The sequence below is a fragment of the Eutrigla gurnardus genome, assembly GCF_963514095.1.
Source record: "Eutrigla gurnardus genome assembly, chromosome: 5".
NCBI classification, from domain to species: Eukaryota; Metazoa; Chordata; class Actinopteri; order Perciformes; family Triglidae; genus Eutrigla; species Eutrigla gurnardus.
In genome coordinates this window covers 10,062,409-10,084,462 of record NC_139919.1, presented here as the reverse complement: position 1 = coordinate 10,084,462, position 22,054 = coordinate 10,062,409, and the positions used below count along the sequence as shown (strand labels likewise).

At 40.3% G+C, this 22,054-nt stretch overlaps 1 protein-coding gene and 1 long non-coding RNA gene across 3 annotated transcripts in view; both read right to left on the bottom strand.

The window, feature by feature from the left end:
• Positions 1-22,054, bottom strand: part of LOC311013634 — a 377,991-nt gene that overhangs the window by 226,602 nt on the left and 129,335 nt on the right. The gene's annotated exons all lie outside the window — the stretch shown is intronic.
• htr4 (5-hydroxytryptamine receptor 4) overlaps positions 1-22,054 on the bottom strand; it is a 188,821-nt gene that overhangs the window by 64,596 nt on the left and 102,171 nt on the right. For both annotated transcript variants that reach the window (XM_084009755.1, XM_084009754.1), the window contains exons 4-5: positions 16,864-17,064; positions 667-820 (exon numbers count right to left, since the gene is read on the bottom strand). In XM_084009755.1, the coding sequence (XP_083865881.1) occupies positions 667-820; positions 16,864-17,064 (355 nt within the window). The remainder of the gene's footprint in view (positions 1-666; positions 821-16,863; positions 17,065-22,054) is intronic.

Genomic DNA, 22,054 nt, shown 5'->3' with positions numbered 1-22,054 from the left:
ATCTATCTATCTATCTATCTAGGAGGTGAGACACTGCAGGACACTTCACAAATCACCTAATATCCATTTTAACACCTATTTGGAGGTGCGTAAACCGTGTTTACGTGGGTTTAAGTTTAGCCTCCACTACAGCCCTGATCCTGACCCAAGGTTGGGTGGTCTTCTCTTCTAATACATTCAAAATATGATGCTATTGCATTTCGTACCACAATATTTCTCCCCATCCCTCCTTCTGTATTCTAGCTTGCGTCTTATTTGACATTAAACAAAACCTCACTGCACAAACATCCTGTAAATACTTTTATATTTGACATGAAGAAGCAGCTTGACTCCATGTTTGTGGTGTCATTGGCCTTCTTCTCTTTCTGTGTTGATGTTGTTTCCATAGCAACACAAGAAGCATTTCTTCCATCTTGTAAACAATACAAACTCCTGAGGATGGCCATTTGTTTCTCAGCACATGTGGACACTAATTGCTTTTTTTGTTATGTTCTATTTCTTTTAACTGTTATTCTATTTTTCCCTCTCTTCGTATTTCTCCGCTCCAAGCAACTCATTCTCCACTTAACAGCAGCATATCATAATCATAAACTTAGATTTCCTGTGGAGATGTAAAGTATGTTTGACTCCGTCCCCAAATAGAACCGACACAGGCAGCGGACTCACCAGGCGGTCGATGCCGATGCTGTTCCAGCCCTGCATGATGGGCAGGAAGGAGATGAAGGTGGGAATAACCCAGCAGCCACCGATCATCAGAGCCACTCGCATGGGCGTCATTTTGTACTGGTAGACCAGAGGCTGGCAGCAGATAGCGTAGTACCTGCATACCAGATCAGAAAAGGGTCCATCATTCAACACATCCATACACCAAAACACAGATACTACAACCTTTATTTCATTTCATTTAGTTATTAAAAAAAAGAAGTATGAAGGCATATTAGACTCATGTTAGTGTAAATGTTTTAATATGGACCCGGGGTTGGGGGGTAATATTCAGAGAAACAATGTGAATATTCTCTGAAGTAATACTAATGAGCTGCCGAGTGCAAAACATATTATCATACTATGTATGTATGCCCATAAAAGAATGCAGAAAGAAAATGAAGGTATGCATCTTTCGGGACCTTTGCCTTGTCAGGACGTCGAAAACATCTAATGGAAAACAGATCCACAATACAATGTATACCAACGTCAGCATTATGCTCATAAAATAACACTGAAAGAACATGACAGCAAACTCATATATATTGTATATGGACCGTTGCCTCGCTCATCCATAAGAACCCTATTTAGGAGCAACGGAATTCAGACAGCGGCTGGTGTTACCGTAGTTACGGTGGTGTTGTCGGGTGTGGTGACGTTAATTCATTTAATTTTACAAAAATAAAACTTTTCTGGCAAATTTGTTGCTTGATTTCAGAGAATGTATGATTTTTCTTGCAAATTAATGACATTACAATCTTGGAGAAAATCATTTTTTCCTCTTGTATATTTATGACTTTGATATTTTAAGTTTCATAGTTTCTTCTTTGAATATTACTCCCCTCACCTACCATGGCCTGAATACTCCATCGTAACTAAGGCTGTTGAAAATAAATGACTAATTCTAGATAACAGACAAGTTATAAGAAAAGTAACATATTCCTAAATAAAAAAGGTATCTACGATACACATGTATTATGATTCTCCACCCTGTACAATGTTTTATTTGACCATTTCTGTCCTAAATTTGCATAAACACGACAGTATTAGAAATGTCAATTCCTACATCAAGAAAATGAAAAAAATACAAAAATAAGGACCATGCATGAGGAGTGATTGCACAACGGGACAGAGCTGAAATATCTGTTTATTCCTGCTGTTTTTAACTGTCACTCAGTCCTTCTATTTCTGACTCTCTTTTCCTTTTCAATGAGCTCTTTTGGCAACACAAGAAGGTGTTGGCTGCCAGAGCATTTGCAAATATATGCTAACAACCAATCATTAAGCACTAGAACCCCTCCACTCCACCTTCTATCCTTTATCCTGTTTAAATCGGCAGTTCTCATGTCTCAAAATAGGGTAAATGATCATAAGAGACAAATAACTGACATTATCCCTAATGTCCTCTTCTTAGGACTATTAGTCACTAAATTGTTGTTTGGCCTTGGCTGCTTCATTGCTGCTGGAGGTGGAACAACATCACTTGTCCTCCATGACAGTTATGATCCTGGAAGCTTGCTGCAGACACACTCTGAAATGTGATCCATGTGCTGCCCCGCTCTTCACCATATAGTAGTATAAGTATAAGTACACGATATGTTGGGCTCGACCTTCTGTGTCATAAAGGGGAAGTTGATTACAGATTCAAATGGACAAACTACACATTTTAAGTCATTTTAAACATTTCTTTTTCTTTTAAGCTTACAAGCAAATCAGCTTCCACTTAAATATATATAATATAATGTATACCTTTTTATCCGTCTCACCTATTTTTCGAGTTACTCACGACCTCGCACACACACTTGCTCTGACTTTGTCACCAGTGAGTGCACATTTGGGTCTCCAAGCATCATATCAAACACTACAGCAGGAAATAGCATGCTGTTGGGCTGTGATAGTGCAGCGATGACGCCGGTTAGAAGCCGCATAAATGGAATCGTACGGTTGATACAGAAATACCACAGAGGAGCACGGGGAAAGGGAGGAGGACTGAAAGAGATGGAGCGTGAAAAGAGAAAAGTTAGAGAAGGAATGGAAAAAAAATAAGAAAAAGAGGAAAGACAGAGAAGGAGGACAGGAAACAGGAAGGAAGGGGAGGATAATAGATAGGATTGGTATAAAGAGTGAGAGAAAAATAGAGACAGATATCGATCCTGGTTAAAAGTGCAAATGACAGTTGCTCTATTGCTTTTTGTAACAAGTCCTCTACATCTGCAATTCTACCTGGTCTACGATTGTGTGTGTGTGTGTGTGTGTGTGTGTGTGTGTGTGTGTGTGTGTGTGTGTGTGTGTGTGTGTGCATGCTCAGTTCTGTTTCAGTGTAATAGGAAACAGATGAAGTAAACCACTCAGCAACTCAACACTTTTTTGTGCGCTGCTATTGAATACAAATGCAAATTCGCAAACATGATTGATGTCACATTTTTAATCTCGCAAGTTTAAATCTTTCAACTCAAGTGAAACATTTGCATGCCGCTGTGTAGCAAAAGCCCATCAGCGTTTAGATTCTCCTCCTGTCCTCACTGAAATGGATGACATTATTTTAAGTGTAGCAGCTACACTGTTAGCATAGCCCACCTCTGATCAGCAGGAACTCCATTCAGAAAACCAGCATTTTAAGTTATTTCTTGTACATGGACACAGTCTCTTTTCAAAATGAACCTCCAATGAAGATTCACTTAGTTTTTTTGGTTTACTTCAAACTACTGTACTTGGTTAGGTTTAGGAAAAGATACTGGTTTGGGTAAAATATGTCTTTTATGTGTCGTGACTTAGTAAAGAAGTTATATAACAAAAAGTTAGCGAAAATAAGTCGATGTTGACTTGGTTTCACACTCGACACAAAAAGCAGTCTCCTCCATAAAAGGACCGTTTGTTTGAATGGTACATCTTTATACTATGCATCATCTTGGAGTTAGTTGACAGCCTGGCGTGTCCCATAGAGATACTTAAGGGTTCCTCGGTGAGTCCAGATTAGACGGCGGGGGCACTGATAAGCTGCATTATTTGATGATTTGGGAGTGAGAATGGTTCATAAGCAACTGTTTGCTAACAAGTCAGTGACAAGGGCGTTCTTGGGGCAACAATATGTCAGAACTGTTTGTGTGTTGACTTGTTTTTCAAGTTCTCTGCCCCAAAGTGCTTAAAAATACAATTAGTACAACTTTAACACTCTTATCCCAATTGATTGACTTATTAATCTCTTGGATTTAGCACCATTGAGTGACTGACTTCCAAACTCATGCTCTCAGAGCAGCTGATTTTACACATTTGTATCACCCTTGCTTCTCCTCGGAGGGTTGACTGAACACTGCACTCTGCAGTATTGAAGCTGATCCAGTTCATTCCATCGCCAGTCACTGTTGATATTTTGCTGCCTCCCCTGCTACGGTCCTACCTCATTACCTGCTTGCGGTGCGTGGCATTTCACAGCCATCAGTAATTTGAAGTGGCTGTGTGTGCTGTGTGTGGTCTGCATGTGCTGTGGCATTACAAAAAGGTCAAGAGTCCCTTTCTATTTGAGTCGCCCAAATAGACATGTTGAATGGTTGCAAATTGATTCTGTAAGTGTGGATGTGTAGTCACACACAATCCCCCCCAGACTCCAATACAAGTATGAATTCTTGCATTGTCTGCTTATAAATGTCCACACACACACATGCACAAAAGCACAGTATGCAACCCCCTCCAGATGCTTAAAAACATACAAAGAAGCAATAGTATGCATAAATGCAAACGGCACACACACTCTCACACACACGTGAAGCCTGGGAAGATTAGAAGCAGGCGTAGCACGGTTGAATGGCAGCATGTCCTGACCGGGAGCACTTTAGATGGCCCCCGTTTCCTTTTGATCTACAAAACATTACTCTCTGTTTATTTTTGACATTTATACTCAGACATTATTTATATGGACGCTGGTTTCTGAGAACAGCCAAACTTAAACTATGTTGTCATGTAGTTCATGTGGTTCATATTCTCCTCCACATTTAAGTTTCAACATTTAAAATGTATAGATTACGAAAAATAAAGTGTACAAAACACTACTAGCTCCACATTAATCACAAAACAAATGAGGCAGTTAGATCAATTACAAGGCAGTATTTACTGTTGTGTATATTATTATTTTTGCAGCAAGTAAATAAAGCGTGCACCATTGGTACCTAGTCTCGTTCGTTTTGCTTTCTTTTTGTCTAGCCAGCTGATCAGACTGATTCGATGCAATGAATGACATGTTAGGACAGAAGAGCAGCTCCACTCTGGGTGTCCGTGCTAAGAACTAAGAACGGCAGCTTTAGAAAATGTGATCTTTAGTGACACGTGTCATATACTTCATTACACTGAATAAACAGTGTTGCTCTGCCATGTCAGTCAGCAACATCTGCGTCCTTTCTCTCATGGGAGTTTAATCAATGCTGACAGGCTTGGTTTTAGTGGAAATGACACAAGAGGTGGCTCAGTCTCGTGCAGAAAAGTGGCACAAAGGAGACAATGAAGTAGAGATAAAGTGCCTAATAATAAATTAGGCACTTTTATTAAGGTAAGACGTCATACTGAATGACTCAGAGTCGCAACGGCAGTTATTTATTTTTCTATTCACTATTGACTCTCATCTCCTCTTTCTCTGTCCTTTCTCTTTCTAGACACTAAAGTCCTCTTACTTCATCAGGACATCTCTTTATCTGACATTTTGTCGCAGCAGTATTCATCCTGTATTACAATTATCAATGCACAATATGCTCTTCGATATCAACTGCTACTGTGCATCGATAATATGCAGTTATTTCAAATATAGAACCGTGTCATTTAGTCATAGTTGCATTAGCATGTTATGATGCCCTACAGTAGGTTTGTTCTTAGGACACTCACAATATATTCTATTAAATGACAACCAAGCAAACTCAATCTGCTTATAGAGATGATATATGATATGATATGATACAACACAGTTCATGAAATAGTCATGAAATGTAAATCTACTGATTTGTGTACAAGGATACATATTATGCATGATGATGAAAGTATTGTTTGTGCCTGCATCACGTCAGTCAGGACAACATGGAGCGACAAAACCAAAGTTTACATTTAAGCAACAAAGCCAATTAGTTCTGTTTAGGAAACACATCCTGGTTGGGCTGAAAATAGTTACATACAGTTAGTTCTCAGCAAGAAAAATGAATGTGAGCTTCTTTTTAGGCGATGCAGATTTGAGGTTGAAGGTCTTGTGTTGTTAGACCCATCCACCTCCCCAACCCCCCACCTTGAGTACTCCTTCTCCATATTTTATACTGACTCTAGTTCTGTCCGTTGCATAGTCACATGGATGCATTTGATTTGTGTGTCCACCATTAAAAGGATCCTAATTAACTTTCTATTGGTATTGTGTTTGTGCTGAGTGACATCATAAATGGACAATTTCTGTTCCTGTACATGAAAGCAATACGATGCGATTGAAAGCTCCAGAAAAGCTCCTGAGTGGACTGTTGAGGAAAGGGCAAGGGCATTGTTAAGAACAAAACGCCTCTCCGTGTCACGTCACACACACCTAAACCACGCCCACAGCTGCCAGGAGCTCCTCAAAGGAGGCAGACTGGTCCGGACATAAACACCTGACTCTAAGCCTGACAAGATGGATTTTCACATGATCGTTGTGTGAACTTATAAAATCGTCACTGTGCAATATAAATGTAGTAGTGGTAGACTAAATAAAATTGGTGTGAAATTAAACACATTTTCCACTTCTGGGTAATTCCTGGTAATTTCGGCCTTGAATTTAGAAAATAATCAGTCAGTAAAGTCATTAAAAGCATGTGGCTTTGGATTCAAAATTTTAATTTTTTATATATTAAATTGATGAGAATACCATTTTACAGATAAACATATATAGATATAGATACTAATATATCTGTAACTAGAAAAATATGAGACTTGTGTATTTAATTAAAAGTTGAATAGTTTAAAATCTATTTTCCTCTCTTTACTTTAACTTTATGTAGCTCTATCAGTTTTCCGGTGTTGTTTTCTCAGTCTAAATGACTCTGTATTTTGGCCTCTTGACTGAATGCCTTTGTGTTGGAGCATCCTCCTTGTGGCAACTCTGGTATTTTTAGTCTTAATTTGCTTCCATTCAGCCTTTTTCAGCATCTTCAGCTGACAGTGGGTGAATGAGAAGCTTTATCCTGCAGCTGTTCACTCTTGTTCTATGTCCTCTCACTTTCTCACTGTTTTCTTCTCCATTTCCCCCTATTTTGTCTTGGTATCTCTCTTTCCTTTCTCTTTGTCTGTCACACAAGCTCATGTTGTCTGTCAGCCAGAAAGATGGAGAAACACTCTGAGAGCCAAGTCAAGTGACATTTCAAGCTTTCTCCTTTCCTCTGCTTTCAAATTTGTTTTTCTCTTCCATAAATCCAGTGTCATTTTGTTCCTTTCAGCCGTCACAATGACCTCTGATCCGCTCCAAGGTCTGTTGAGAAGAGCGCTACGATAAGTCAAGACTCACATGAGGAAAGGCTAATTGGACATGTCACAAATGTCAGGGTCCTGGTATTGTGCATACTGGGTCACTGTCACACTGTTATGGTTATTGTTTTTAGTCACACCTGTGCTTTTCCTACTAGATATTTATGATTTCTTAATGTTTCCATCTAACCAAAATTAGTCAAAAGTAAAAAGAAACTACAGACTGCAAGTGAGTCACGCCAGGGAGTTCAAGTATCAAACATGAGTGAGCGTAAAATGCAGGAACTCGGCGTAGAGCCGCTGCTCCTTCGTGTCGAGAAGGTTTGAGGTGGCAGAACATGCTGGAGGGATTATATATTTCATGGAGCTTGGGAACGCCTCGGGGCTGGAAAAGTGTTCATGGGGAGATGGGAGTCTGACTTGTCCTTCTAACCCTGCGACCTGGACCTGAATAAAAGAGGAATATGGATGGATATAGTGGTGGGTCAGTCACCTCATGATTCGATTACAATTCAGAGGGTCATGATTTGATTATAACAGTTCTTGATGCATCTCTATTTTGGATTTAATACAAACAGTTATGGGAGGGAGGGAAGAGCATAATAATAGTAGTAATAATAATAATGACCGTGACAATAACATACATAATACATCTAATACTATATTATAGTAAACTATTTTAGTTGTTGTTAGTCATAGTATCCATCACATCTGTAAAATCGCTACTGTTTGTCTTTATTGTTTTTGCACCAATAACCCAGCCCCCCCCAAAATAACTAAATAAATAGATCAATAACATTGATTATAGACTTTCCTGCATCGATGCAGAATTGTTAACAAAGCATGGCGATGCATCATTGAATCGGTTATTTCTCCCACCTCTAATGGATAGATAGATTAACAAAGAGACGAGTACTAATGGACACAATACATGGGGAACAGATGCGGCAGAGGGTTGCCATTAGAATTAAGTGAATCCCAGAAGCCATGTTGGCATCCTGCTGCTCTTCCCTGTTTACAAGCCTGGTCTGTTTTCCTCTACGCAACCCTCCAACAGGTAAGAGACACAACTGTACGATCTGTTTAAAAGTGATTAAAATAAACAGCTTTCAATTGTTTTGGGTCAGGTGTCTGCATATTGAATGTAAGACTATATTTGATGGTAAAAAAAAATAAAAAATAAACGAAAGGGCAATGTGCTGGAAATAATAAAGTAAATTATAATATGTATTCAAAGGGTTTCATATTTCCCTTCTGTGTTTATGCTTTTTCTCCTTCAGTGCAGAGAACAGATGCTTCATCTTGGAGATTCATAGTGATAATGTGAGAGGTTAAAGGTGTTGTTTTCTTCCCCATCTGGGATTTTCTTGTTTTGCTCATCTATTTCAGATGCTGGAAGCTACAAATGACATGAACAGCCTTTGTTGCCTGTTTAGCATAAACATTGTTTTGGAGAGCAGGAACATGGTGTAAAAGTACCTTCTTTTAATTTTGTGCTGTAATAATTCCAAGTCACCAAATCTACTTATCTTAGTGGTGTTACAGATTGTTTGTGAAATAGATTTCTCTCTCATAATGAGATATTCAGATAAAAGATATTCATTTCACATGTTTCTGTCACACGGTCTCTTTCTCAGTGGACCAACTAAACGGATTTTGGGCCAAAGAAATTTGCCTCCTTCCTATACAACTAAACTGCACATTCAATTATGTTTCCTGGAAAATCATAGTTAATTGAGTTTTGGTTTGGCCCGTCTGGAGGATGAGTTCTGCAGTTCTGCCTGCATCTTGTGAACGTGTCAGGCTCATCCTACATTTCTCATTCAGGTTCTATCTCAACTGTTTAATCATATTTCGGCCAAGAAAGGTTGACTGGACTACATGCTGTTTTAAAGCCCCATAAAACATTTTCCAACATCGGATGATGACAGATGATGAATGTGACACAGATTTTTCGCCTTCTTGAGAGATTCTTTGTTCAATATCTCTGCCCCGTCTTCCACACAAGGTCAAGCATTGAAGGCGTTTTGAAGGTTGTGGGAAGAGAGTGTCTTCTTCACTATCTGTCGGACACAAAGACACTCTGCCGACACAAAAATCTAAAACTCCTTGAGGGACAATATGAATCCTATGAACATAAAATGTTCCTCAAAGAATCTTTTCATGTTGGTGTTTCATGCATTAAATTCCAAGTGGAGCCATGAAAGGATCCTTGGGGAACATGAAGGTTTCTTGAGTGCTGAGGGAAGGCTACACACTCCTAACATTGCACTATTTACCAATTATTGAATCTCTTTCTTTGCTCTTTTTCAATCTCGTGTTGCAATTCAATTTTCAGCAGCTAATCTTCTCTTTTTTTTCTCTTCAGCCTTTTGTCTAAGCTGCTAGGTGCCGTGATCAAGACAGCGAACAGCAGGAGGCTGGTGCAATGTCACCTGGTGCAATGTCACTCTGAATGCTCTGCTGACGGCCTCTGCAGCTACTGTTGCAACTTTTTCTAGTCCTGCTGCTGGGGGGGGGGGGGAGGGGGGGAGCTGAAGCCAGCTGACATTGGGTAAACCAAACCTGCACCCAGAGATCCCACAGTTTGAAGCCTTCTATGAGGTGACAGTGATACCACTGTGCCACCTGACAGGATTTATGCATTACGGTTTTTGTCAATATAAATACTTTATTTTTCCAAATATTTTAAATTGATGCAAATAGACACCATAGATCACTACAAAAGGTGATGGTTCAGGACGATGTAAATTATTTTTCATGATGTAGTGAAAACAAATTTAGGAGCCTTGTATACCACCTGCTATAGAAAACAAATACAACAACAAAAATGATCTCTATCGGCCAATATGGCTCATTGACAGTATATGTCCATCCATCCAACCATCCCCTATCCACCACTGCTTGTCCTGTTCAGTGTCACATGAATTTGTATATTTGCTCCCTATTTTTCTGCCGATCCGATTTGTGACTAAAAACCGTAACACCATCCGAGCCGTGAGTTTGTGATCCATGCCACCCCAAAAGGATACGCAAAGTGAATTAGCCTATTAGATGGATGCCGTTGGTTCAAATCGTCCGTGGAAAGTCAAGGCCTGTTTCCCTCCCTGCATGGTCAAGGTGCTCTCACCCAAGGCCCTTAACCCCGTTGTTCCTATGGAGCACTCAGTGGCACTAATTAGTGTGTTTTGCCCTGACTCGGACCTGCAGGGCAGAACTGCCTCTGAGGCCTCACTAACTGGAATTGGCAGATTTAACGGCATACACATGAACCACAACCAGATGAACAGCCTGGCAGGTTCTGCCATGACAGGTGCAGTTAAAGGAGCAGGTCTGAGCTCCCTCATCAATAAATCATGGACATTTTACAATGTTGCTGACTATTTCAAATGCACGCGACACAGTTTCTAGATCTTTTCCTACAGGCACCCTTCAGCTCATTTACTTTCCATTAATTGCTGTGTAGTATGGACATCAATTAGCATTCTCTTGGAACTTGCAGGAGTTGCAGAAATCATGCAAGGGCAAAATTTCCCATCACTGGCTAAGCAACACTTTGAGATGATATGAATGATAATGTTGTTATATCGGTCACCTTTAATTGTTTGCATGGGCTTAGAGCAGCAACATGTATGAGCAGGATAGGGTTTGTATGTGCTACGGTGTTATAGCGGTGGGTCAAACTGGATGCAAAGAGAGACAGAAGTAATAATGGTAAAACTGATAATACTAATAGTTTAATACTTAGTGTAGGCATCACACTGAAATTACAATGGCTGTTTCGTAAAAGGATGTAACCTTACTCTTACTAAAAATCGGGTCTTACTAATTTGATCACTACCCAGGTAAAATCAAGTGAGACGAGAGACGTAGTTCACCGAGTGTTTTCACGGCAAACCGACAACAAACTGTGATTGACTGTAAAAATGATCTTATGAATTGACAACATTATATTTGTAATTCTTGGTACAATTCAAACAAAAATGCAAAGAGATACAAAGATACAAAAATGATCTTCCGTCACTGACTGATGTACATATTTCATTTAAAAAAATAAGGTCCCATGGGGAACAGAGGAAGGGGCGTGGCATCACTCTCTAATGGAGGTCGCCCCTAAAAGCCAGCAAAGTATGACAGTGTTTCCCAAACGCTCCCTGGTTAAATAAGGTTGCCAGATGATTTTTCATGAAAACAAGCTCCTTCTTTCTCTGTGCTCTGAATCCATAACTCTTTGTTGGTGTGTCTCCATGATTGTATGTATCTCACCCTGGCAGATGAACTCCTAAAACAGAGGACAAGTTTTGGTAAACAAAAGCGGATTACCAACAAATCCAATGAGAAATCTGCCAAGACGTTTTAAACTTTAGTGCCTTTGTTTCTGTTGTTCTGCAGAATGTGGATGTGTGCATGTGCTTGTTGGGTATTTAAAATATCCAGCAGAACACACACACACACACACACACACACACACACACACACACACACACACAGTGAGAAACTGTTAATCTGGGCTTTGCTTTCATATGGGACTGCAGACTCTCTCTTGCATTGAGTGACAGCTTCATTAATTCTTGGTCTCTTCCTGCAGTTTCATGGGCAGAGAGACACTCATGCTGTCTGTCTGTCCATCTGTCTGTCTCTCCCCTAATAGAACAACATCCACGATGAGATTCTTAAAATGGCCTTTAATTACAGCTTGAAGGTTAACAAGCTACTCAAGGCATGAAAGGAAAGCTCTGAGTCCATTATACAGACGCTGTTGATCTTTAACTTCAGCAGTTCCGACACTAATGGCATTGTATTACCGTTGAAGAGCACCTTTCATTGATGATCACATTACCAGACCATCATATTAATAAGAACTTAGCACATATTCATATGTTCACAGCCATGGAAAAGTAGTGTGAATGTGACCAAAAACATTCATGTTTTCATTGACTTCTTAAATTAAAGCCAATAAGTATTCAACAGTCATAAACGTACAATTGAGTGGACTTTAATATGTCCGGTTATGCATTATATATTTCATAGCTGTTTCAATTCTGTGCACATTTGTATATTGTAGGAATGAATGTATGCTCATGGCTGAATGGATGGGTATAAACTGAGCAATGAATGTATATTTATTTAGGATTAAATGTATGGGTAGTGGTGAATAGATAAATGAATGTATATATGACTGAATACATGCATGTTTATGAAAGTATGAATGAGGGTTTGCAAGGCATGTAAGGTAGAACAGAAGTCTGCATGTCGGATGGCTCTTTTACACAAGCATATGGATGGCAATTTGCACAGCTCACTTTTTTTTAGGCAGCCCAAATGTTCAATGTACATTTGTACTTTTATGGTCTTCTTTTTTTATATTTATTCTTTGTATTGGTTGGATGTCTCTGCTGTATGTTGTAATGTAAATGATGCAGCAATTTCCCTACTATCCGAGTCAAATTTCTCCTTTGGGAGACCAACAAAGTAACTTTGAACTTTAATATATTCTTTGAATTTCTTAGAAAACCAAATTATTTTGAAAAATTTGCAGTTTACATCCATGTTGGTCCAAAATGTCATAACCACGACCCGAATAAATAATACCTTTTGACGCATAAAGACACAAAGCTATTGTACTGTGATCAGATGTCCAGGTTTTTCAAGCAGGGTTTCCCGAATCCCAACATTTAGTTAGTCAATAATTATACTACACAAATGCAATGCTTCGGTTTGGGTTGACTAGTGTTATTATTTTTCAAATTAACTACGTTTTGGTGGATTTTGGGAGGTAAAACAACATTTTTCATCTGCTCGGGAGCTGTTAATGGTGTGAAGAGGTGCGCTCGGTCGCTAACTGGGGAAATAATTGTCCTCTATCCTCAAAAGGCTTTTTCATGAGTGCACACATTTGTACAAGCTACTGATATCAGCAAAATTGATATTGAGAAAAACATCAGGATGAACAACAAAAGAAGCAGGCAGTTTGGAGAAGTAGTGGAGGACGACACAGTCCAGGGGAGACGTGATGGGATTCAGCAGGGACGGGGGGGGGCTTGGGGTAATGAAGGGTGATTGCCTCGCTATGACTTGGTAATGGAAGCTGTGCTGCTCCAGCACGCGCAGGCAGCTGGATGTATGGAGTGTAGGCTACCAGCTCCTCTGACCAGATAATTGAATGAAGAAACAATTTCCTCCTCCACTGTTTCTCAGCTTTAGATTGTCTCATTTGAAAAATGCTCTTTTGTTTGTGTGAGTATGAAAATACATGTATATACATGTGAGCTAGAGCAGAACAGATCTCCATTAATCTGCATTCAAACTGCATTATTACTAGATTAACTGGATGGACTGAAGCTGAAAAGTGTGTGTAAGTGGAAGAAGATTCATAGATGAATAAATAAATACATACATAATAAAATAAATGATGAAGTCCTACATTCAAAATAGTTGTCAAATATAAACACAAAAGTATAAGCTTTTATTGTATATATATTTAAGGGGGCTACTCATTACATAAAATCAATTATTTCCACAATAATATATCATAATGTATAACATTTTAGAATTATTGTTATAATTATCTGAATCTGCAAAGTAACAAGTTAATACTTAAATGGAGTTAAACATACAGGGCCCTAGTTTCGTGGCGCAGCGCAGGGTGGCGGAGCCGGCGCAATGCAAGTTTCGACCCGCGCAGCCTTGCGCACCGTCAGTTTGGCAGTTTGGTGGATCGCCTGCGCCAAGATGGGTGTGGCGGCGCAGCAGGGGGAGGCGTCACAGATTCAGCTTGGCGTAGCGGAAGTTTCGTGGCAAAAAGCCCCGCCGAGACTGCGCTGAAAGCTCGCCAGCTCCAACCTGGTCTACTCTCAGCGCAAGGCGCAAGGCGTAAATAAAGTCCATTCATTCAATGCGAATCACAGCTGGCGGAGTGGAAGTTTGGCTGACGGCGCGCAGTGCGCACACGTCACCGAGACCTTACAGGCAGGTTTCCACAGTTCCAGGCACATTTAAATGCAATAAATAATCACAACAAACACTATTTAATGCAACTAATTGAATCAACACGTGAATTTATATCTATATAGATTGTCCCGTCACATCTGACGTCAGATCAAAGGCGGATGGCACGCGTAACGGAAACTCAGCCTCTCGGACCAAAACATCTCCCTCTCTCTCTCCTGTTTTTTATAATATGGGCATTGTTATTATTATGATACGCGCGCACAGCGCGTGATGCGCGTGGTGGGAGCGGCGGCGCTGCTTCTGTCATCGGGTTGTCAAGTGACAGAACTTGCACTGAACCTCCCCTAACGCATTAAAGGTGAGGAGAGGAGCTCATTTGATTGGTGAAGATCTGAATCGGCTGTATTAATCCCAGTCCACGCCTCGTCTCCTCCTCGTCTCCCACTCACGCCTTCTTCTCCTCCCTCTTTCCCACTTGCGCGGGTTGGCGAGACGGGAGGTGTGCCTGCGCGAGCCTGCGCGGTGCACGAAACTTGCAAAATCCAGGCGGACACACCCCGTCGGCGCGGCGCAGGTGCGCTGAAAGCTGACTGCGCCTGGTCTACGAAACTAGGGCCCACAATATTTAGAGAGATGTAGTGGAGTAAAGAAGAAATATTAGTACAAGTAAACGTACTTATGTACCACTGTTCACATAAATACATTTAATAACGTAAAATGATTTCCCCCCAAGTCAATAAACCTGAAAGCAGTTGTAATGTATTCTGTTCAAAACTAATATTCTAAAAACTACTTAACTGAAAATCACAATTCATAAGATGTGTTGAATGTAAATGAGGTGCCAAGGTGCATTAATAATGCAAAATAAAAACAAATCAATCAAATAGAGAATAAAAAAATAAATAAATCGGGGTGATCCCGAAACCACGGTGGCCCCCCAATAACAAATCACATTTTAACCCCTGACCCTCAACAAACCACAAATTCTAACAGAGCAACATAAAAATGTATCAACAACAGCATATCAGCTTCATGAAATATGCTTTTCTGCTGAGAAAAGACTAAAGAACAGAAGCTAATGATGACGAACTGAAGTGGTTGGAGAGAAAGATTGGTGCTGTCCCAAAGTCAGATACTAGAATCCTCAATGAACAGGATTTACACCGATACATAAACAGCATGTCTATGTGCTTCAGAGAGGCTGCTGTAAATGCAATTGTTTTTTTTTCTCTCCTCTCCATCACTTTGGCTGCAGAGGCAATAAAATTCATCGATGCCATCTACATCCCATCCGTCTGGAGTTCCTCTCCTTAGAGTTCATCTCAAAGCCGTCGGAGTGAAAGGCTTGAATCACAACACCCCTTAGCTCCTACTAACACTTGTAAGCCATTCACCTACTAATGTTTCAGCCCAGGACCAACTTTAACTCAAGTTAGAGGTGCTATTTTTGTACATCAGCTTTTTATGATGTCTGCGTGCAAAATGTTGTTGGAAGAAGTGACTTTTGGTAGGTTTTTGTTTAGTCTCCTGTCAGCTTCTCTACCTTCTTAAATCCTCCACAAATCAAACCAAACTATTTAAAAACACAACAACACCAGGGGGATGTGGGAAAATAACGTTTTATGTACATGTTGATGTACTGTAGCTCATGATCTTTAACCTCATCTATACAACTACACAATTCATCTTGCCTCCCCAAGCCCATTACGACACACACAACAAGTGTTCCCACATATGTCAAGGCATATGGCATATGGCATATGTATATATATATATATATATATATATATACACACACACACACACACACACCACACACACCACACACACACATATACAAACAATTTTATTTTAGTTCAAACACTATTTTGAAGTACCATAATTTCTTGGAGAACAATTCTTTTTTATTTAATTCAACTATAAGAGATGCCCTTCCACAAGCTTTACTTCCTCTTTTTGTCATTTTTTTCCTGGGAATTTTGCTGTTTCCACTGAAACTGCTCATCCACCTCTCCTCTATTTAGACCTGGTCCTGCCCTCCACCTGCTGCCAGTTCATACTGCTTCTTCATGGGGTAAACAGCAAATCATCTTGTTCTGTGCCTGTCTTTGATCCTCCCTTGTCTTCCTGCCAGATTCAGCCCAAGTCTTTACCTGTTAAGGCCACGTCCATGCTCACTGCTCCACCACTCACCTAGATCCCCCATCACTCACTCCTCGCTCCGTTTCTCCATTATCGCCCATGTCTTCATCCTGTTCCCCCTCTCACCTGGATCCCCCGTCACTACTAGTCCCTGATCTCCAGAGACTCCGCCCTGGTAGATCAGTCAGCATTTCTCAAACCCTACATATTTAATTTGTGCCTTAAGAAAGGCACTTAAGGAAACTTAAATTTCCTGACTTAAACTTGTCTGAAAGCTGGCGCTTTACAGAGGTGGATGGGTCCAACAACACAGGACTTTCAACCACCTGAGACCTGTGTTCAACACTGCATGTTTCTAGTTATTTTAGCTTATTTTAGGCCAATCACATTGATTTTCCTAAACCTGAGTGGGTTTGTTGCCTTGACCTAATGTTCATTTTCTACCATCATGTTGTCCCGACTGAAAAAAAAAAACAAAAAAAAAACGTGCAGGCATGATCGATACTTCCAAATGAAATACATTAGTTTGAAAGCTGTGCTGAGCAACGTGGAAAAAAGGAAAACTCGTGAACTGCTCTGTTGTCACGCCAGCAGACCTGAAAATCTCACCTGTCCAGGGCGATGCAACACAGGTGCAGTATGGACGCGGTGGTCAGCAGGACGTCCAGCGAGGTCCGGACCAGGCAGAAGGTCTCACCATAGATCCAGTGCTGGTGGACCAGCTCGATGGCCCCAAAAGGCATCACCAGCACCGAGACCAGGAGGTCAGCAAACGCCAGAGACACGATGAAGTAGTTGGTCTTGATTTTCCTGATGGATGAGTAAAGAAAGACATCTGTTATTATTAAATACATATCTGTAATCATTTTGCACGTTTTGTCATGATGACTCACTCTCAAGGTGAAAACAATACCAGTGTCAATGTTGCAGCTGGTAATTACTCATTGTTGTTTCTCAGTTAAATCAGGCATGTAGAGTAAGAAACAGAGAGCGAGAGAGAGATTGGCAGTTGCATGAAAAAACAATTATATTGTAGAGCAGTAACAACCATGGCCTTTTATTTTATAATAAAGAAAGGGTGTTAACTTTTTGGGGGGAAATGATGATGGAAAGATCCATGAAAAGCAATTATAGAAACACAGTAGAACTGCTCCTGAGAGGTCCTTGTAATCATTAAACTAAGCCCTATTTCCGCATGTATTGTTATGTATTTTAAAGGAAAAACAAAATGAACAAGTTTCAATTAAACAAACACAGGATCAGTTTTTGTCATTTACAAATTGAGTAACTCTTGTATGCAAGCCCTGTGTTAAATCATTGTTGACTTTGTCACATAAATGCTGTACTAAAATAATGCCATTCTGTAGTTCTTTTAACCAAAACTTTGACTTATTTGTCATGTAATTCCCATATTTAGGGTAACGCCACTTCCCTCATTGTTTTAACCCAAATGTTGACTCATTTGTCACGTAACATCGTACGATAACAACTTAAAGAGACAGTGTGTAGGAATTATTATCAAGTGGTGAAATTGTATTTTGCATTCAAACGAATAGTGCTCATTAGTGCATCGCTTTGTTGCTACTACGGTAGCCGTTAAGTACCAAGAAGCTATGACAACATGTCATCCAACACCACTTCACCAGTATTCTTTCAGGTGATGGGGTTGATATTTCAAACAAACATGTGTGAGCACGTATAAGAAATTACTCCTTAGTGATTTATGTTGCCATGTTTTTATTGGTTTATTTTTAGTAGGCTTCCATAACTATGTTGTAGCATAGCATCAGCTAACAACTAAACGAATGTTACTATATATCCAGGATCCCCGGGATTAATGCATCACGGGTGGATGAAAAACTCCATAAAAGTCGCTTTCCGGGAGCTCCAGGGGGAACAGCGGGACGTGGGCACACCGGTCCCCGGGATCTGTGCACCACGGGCGGAAGAAAAGGTCGGTAAAAGTCGCTGTCCGCCCTGGGGAAGAACCGGTCCTGTGTGTCCGGTAGCACCTCTTGCTGATGTGATCATCTTTCATTCATGAAGGCTCTGAACAAAATCACGTTTAGGCGTTTTGTCTCTCCTCAGCGGTTATCGTCTTCAAAATGGCGGACCGACATGGAAGCCTTCGAGGACTTACCCGTCCAACGTAAATACAGATAAGAAATTCTTTGCTTACGAGGATGAATCAGATTATTGGCAGAGGTAATTATACACTTATGAGGACATATTTATGAATGAAGATATTGATTTTAGCTAATAAATTACTTAAAATGTTACACACTATCATCTTCAGTAGTTGACTGGCCTGAATGGAGCCCTGACCCCGACCTCATCCAACACCTCACAAGCTGAGTCCCAGTCTGTGAGCCAATCAGAAGCAGACAGGGTTCTAAGTCTTTCAATACCAGCAAAGAAAAAAGGAGATATCAAATATTGGTTCCATTACTCAAAAACAGTTTTTACCAGGAGAACAGGACACCAAGAACAAAACAGAGAGGGGCGAGAGGACATCCATTGTTATGTCCCTGCAGTGGGAGTACGAGGACAGGGGAGTGATGAGTTGTCAAAGTTGAGAAAACACTCAACTTGAAATGAGGTAAAACCACAGAGAGACAGACAGAGATTAAGGTGGATTCATTTTGCAAATAGGTTGTTCAAAACGATACAGAAAAGCCTGGAGTTTGCTTGTTGAAACTAACAGCCTGCCGAGTCGTTATCCCTTTCTCCTTGATAAAAGGTGCTTGTCTTTATCAAAGTAATACAGCTGTCACAGGCGAGGGCCATGCTGTTACTACAAAGCATTGCTGAGATTTATAAAAAACACACAATAACAATAAAAATCCCCGAGACATGTCTGACTTTAATCTGTGACATGGTTCTTTGTGACAGGGCTCTGGCGGCTCAGGATGGGATGGTTAGAGAGTTGTGCAACTGTGAAATCACAGGCTCTACTCTACATTTCTCTTTGTACTGTTAAAATGCTTATGGGGTTCTTGTTGGAAGTCTGTCATTGTGCGTTTGTGCTACATCCCTTAGTTTTGGGGACCCACTGGGTGTCCACATGACCTCGGCGTGCTCCTTTTTAATTTCAGCTGAAGATCATCGGTTGCACTTGGTGCCTGAGAACAGACTCAGCAGAGTGTGTGAGTGCGGCAGGGAGGGAATCGAGATACAAAGTGGCAGCTGCTGTGTGAAAGCACGTTTTGAATTAGCGGAGGAAAAGCACAATGAAGGCTGTGAGTAGCTGCGACCTGAATCAGACTGTTAATCAGGGGTTGTCAAGTCACATTCATTCACTTATTTTAGTTTTACAAACCTCACACACACTCAATATGTGCTGATTGTATACTACATTTTAATACTATACTTTTACTCTTTTAGTCTTTCTACTTATCTGTTCAGTGTCATTATAAGACGGCCAGAGTAAGTGAAGTAGTATAAGGAGTGAGAAACTCCATGTAAGGTGGGTGGGGCCATAGAATGGATGGGTCAATCAAACACAAGACTTTCACCAAGGAGGTCGCTGTCCGTGTCCTGAGTGAAGCCAACAATTACTTATTTTACAGTTTTGTTGTGTAAATTACACAGCATGCACCAGTTAAGTCTTATTTTATGTAACAATGTTCGCACAGAACAACTGTAGTTATTTTGACCAAAACCCTAATCTTTTTCTAACCCTATCCAAGTTCGTCAACCTAAAAACTATGTAAACCTTTAAAGTTTATTTTGAAATGAAATTGTAGATATGCCTTCATTAGTGTAATGCTATGCATTGTGGGACAACAGCGTACATCAATTATACACCTTTTAAAAAAATAAGCTATTTTACCACGCAGGCTCACTTTTCAGGCTGCACCTCTTGTTGTTTTTCCAACAGGAGGTTACTCATCTGAAATGCAGCTGGAGCACTATCTATCACCCACACACATGCAGAAATACTCTCTCTCTCTCTCTCTCTCTCTCTGTGTGTGTGTGTGTGTGTGTGTGTGTGTGTGTGTGTGTGTGTGTGTGTGTGTGTGTGTGTTTGATGAACACCATGCCAACAACAAGTGATGATGGGATCCAACTCTGTCAGCCGGCTGTTTAGTCACAAGCTTAACAAGAGGGCTGTATTTGTTACCTTTCTAAACGATAAGATTCATTATTGTGAGAGTGATCCATATAATTGTCGGTTTTCAGGCCTATTTAACTTGCAAGATGGTTCTCATATGGTGCCTGATAGTACTGTCACAGTGTCTGGGTATAAAGACCTCTGGATTAGATAGAATCTACTAGGACCCAAGTTTTTCACAAAGCCTGCTGTCTCAAGTGTAAATACATATTGATTTACAATTTCAATTAAGTTTAAATAATATTAGTAACTAAACTGTGCTGACTGTCTGTTTACCCCTACAATGTGTTTGATCAGCCAGTCAAATGTAAATGACTTTGTAAATTATTTTTAATTCAGTCTCAATCTCTCTCTCTCTCTCTCTCTTTTAGTCGTTTAAACCTTTAGTGGTTCAGCCTTTTTCAGCCTCTTTATTCAGCCTCCATAATATCGTGCATGTATATATAATAAGCGTATATTTACACGTCCAAAACAGATGCTAGAGGGGAACCCAGAGCCTCATCCGTATTTTGCAGCAGAGGCCACTGACCAGTGAGCAGAATTTGGATTTGGGAGTGAGAACAGTTCAGACCAGTTGATTCGTCAGCCAGTCAAGCTGTCAAATTCAAGTCAATTTGACTGGAAAGAAACAAATCCTGACAGGTAGGCAATGACATGAAGAAATATGCAATATGGTAATTCCTCTTTTCCCCTCATCCGGTTGGTGAAGTTTTGCATTCACAGACGAACCACAGCAGCCGACCAGTGAAAGAGTGAGCCGGCCTGTTCTCCACGCTGTCTGCGGTTTATAAATAGCCTCAGTAAGAGCGGACGACTGTGAGGGTTTTCCGTCAGCCTGTCACTAACCCAAACAGCCCCTTAAAACAGGCTGTTAGTGCTGGAACCTGCCAGCTGTCTGCTCCGCTCGCCGCATGTGGGGCGGACGTAAGTCATGTCGGACACACACACACATATGTTCACATGAACGCATCGCAAACACATGAACGCATGTATTAAAGCAAGCGGAAACACACACGTATACTGTATCCACACACACACACACACACAGTAGATTATAGGGTCTATATACACATACAGTATATAATGTGTACTGCACACAAGACACACATGTGGTGGCTGTAATTTGGGACAGTTTAGAAACCATTAATATACCCAGAGCATGTTTAGTTAGGATGACATATGTTTAGCTGAATGTATGGAAGATAAATAAACTTTATTAAAAGGGATTGTGTTACTGGGAGGTTGGTGTAATTTACAGATGCACATGGTGGTGTCTACTGGATACTATGGAAAGTGCAGGAGGAGAGATGAGGATGTTTAACAAGAAAATGCAGGATACATGTTTCTGTAAATACAGTACACATTTGTTTGGACAACAGGGTAAAAATACTTTTTTCTTTGCAAACTTAATTAGTGTCATATTAGCTTGGTGCACTATTGCTGCAATGTTGTTGAGAAGTATTGGTATTTCACATTTATTCATGTAATTATATAATGTTTGGTCCATGTGAGTAGTACATGCCTGCTGCATGGCTGGCATCCAGCCTTTCTTTCATAGAGTTTACCTTTCATAATGACTAGAATGTTTGATTAGATATGATTATAAATGTCACATATATTTCTTTTTAACGGTGAGAAGTATGTGCTCATTTTTAAATAATAATAACAATCCACGTTTAAAAGTTG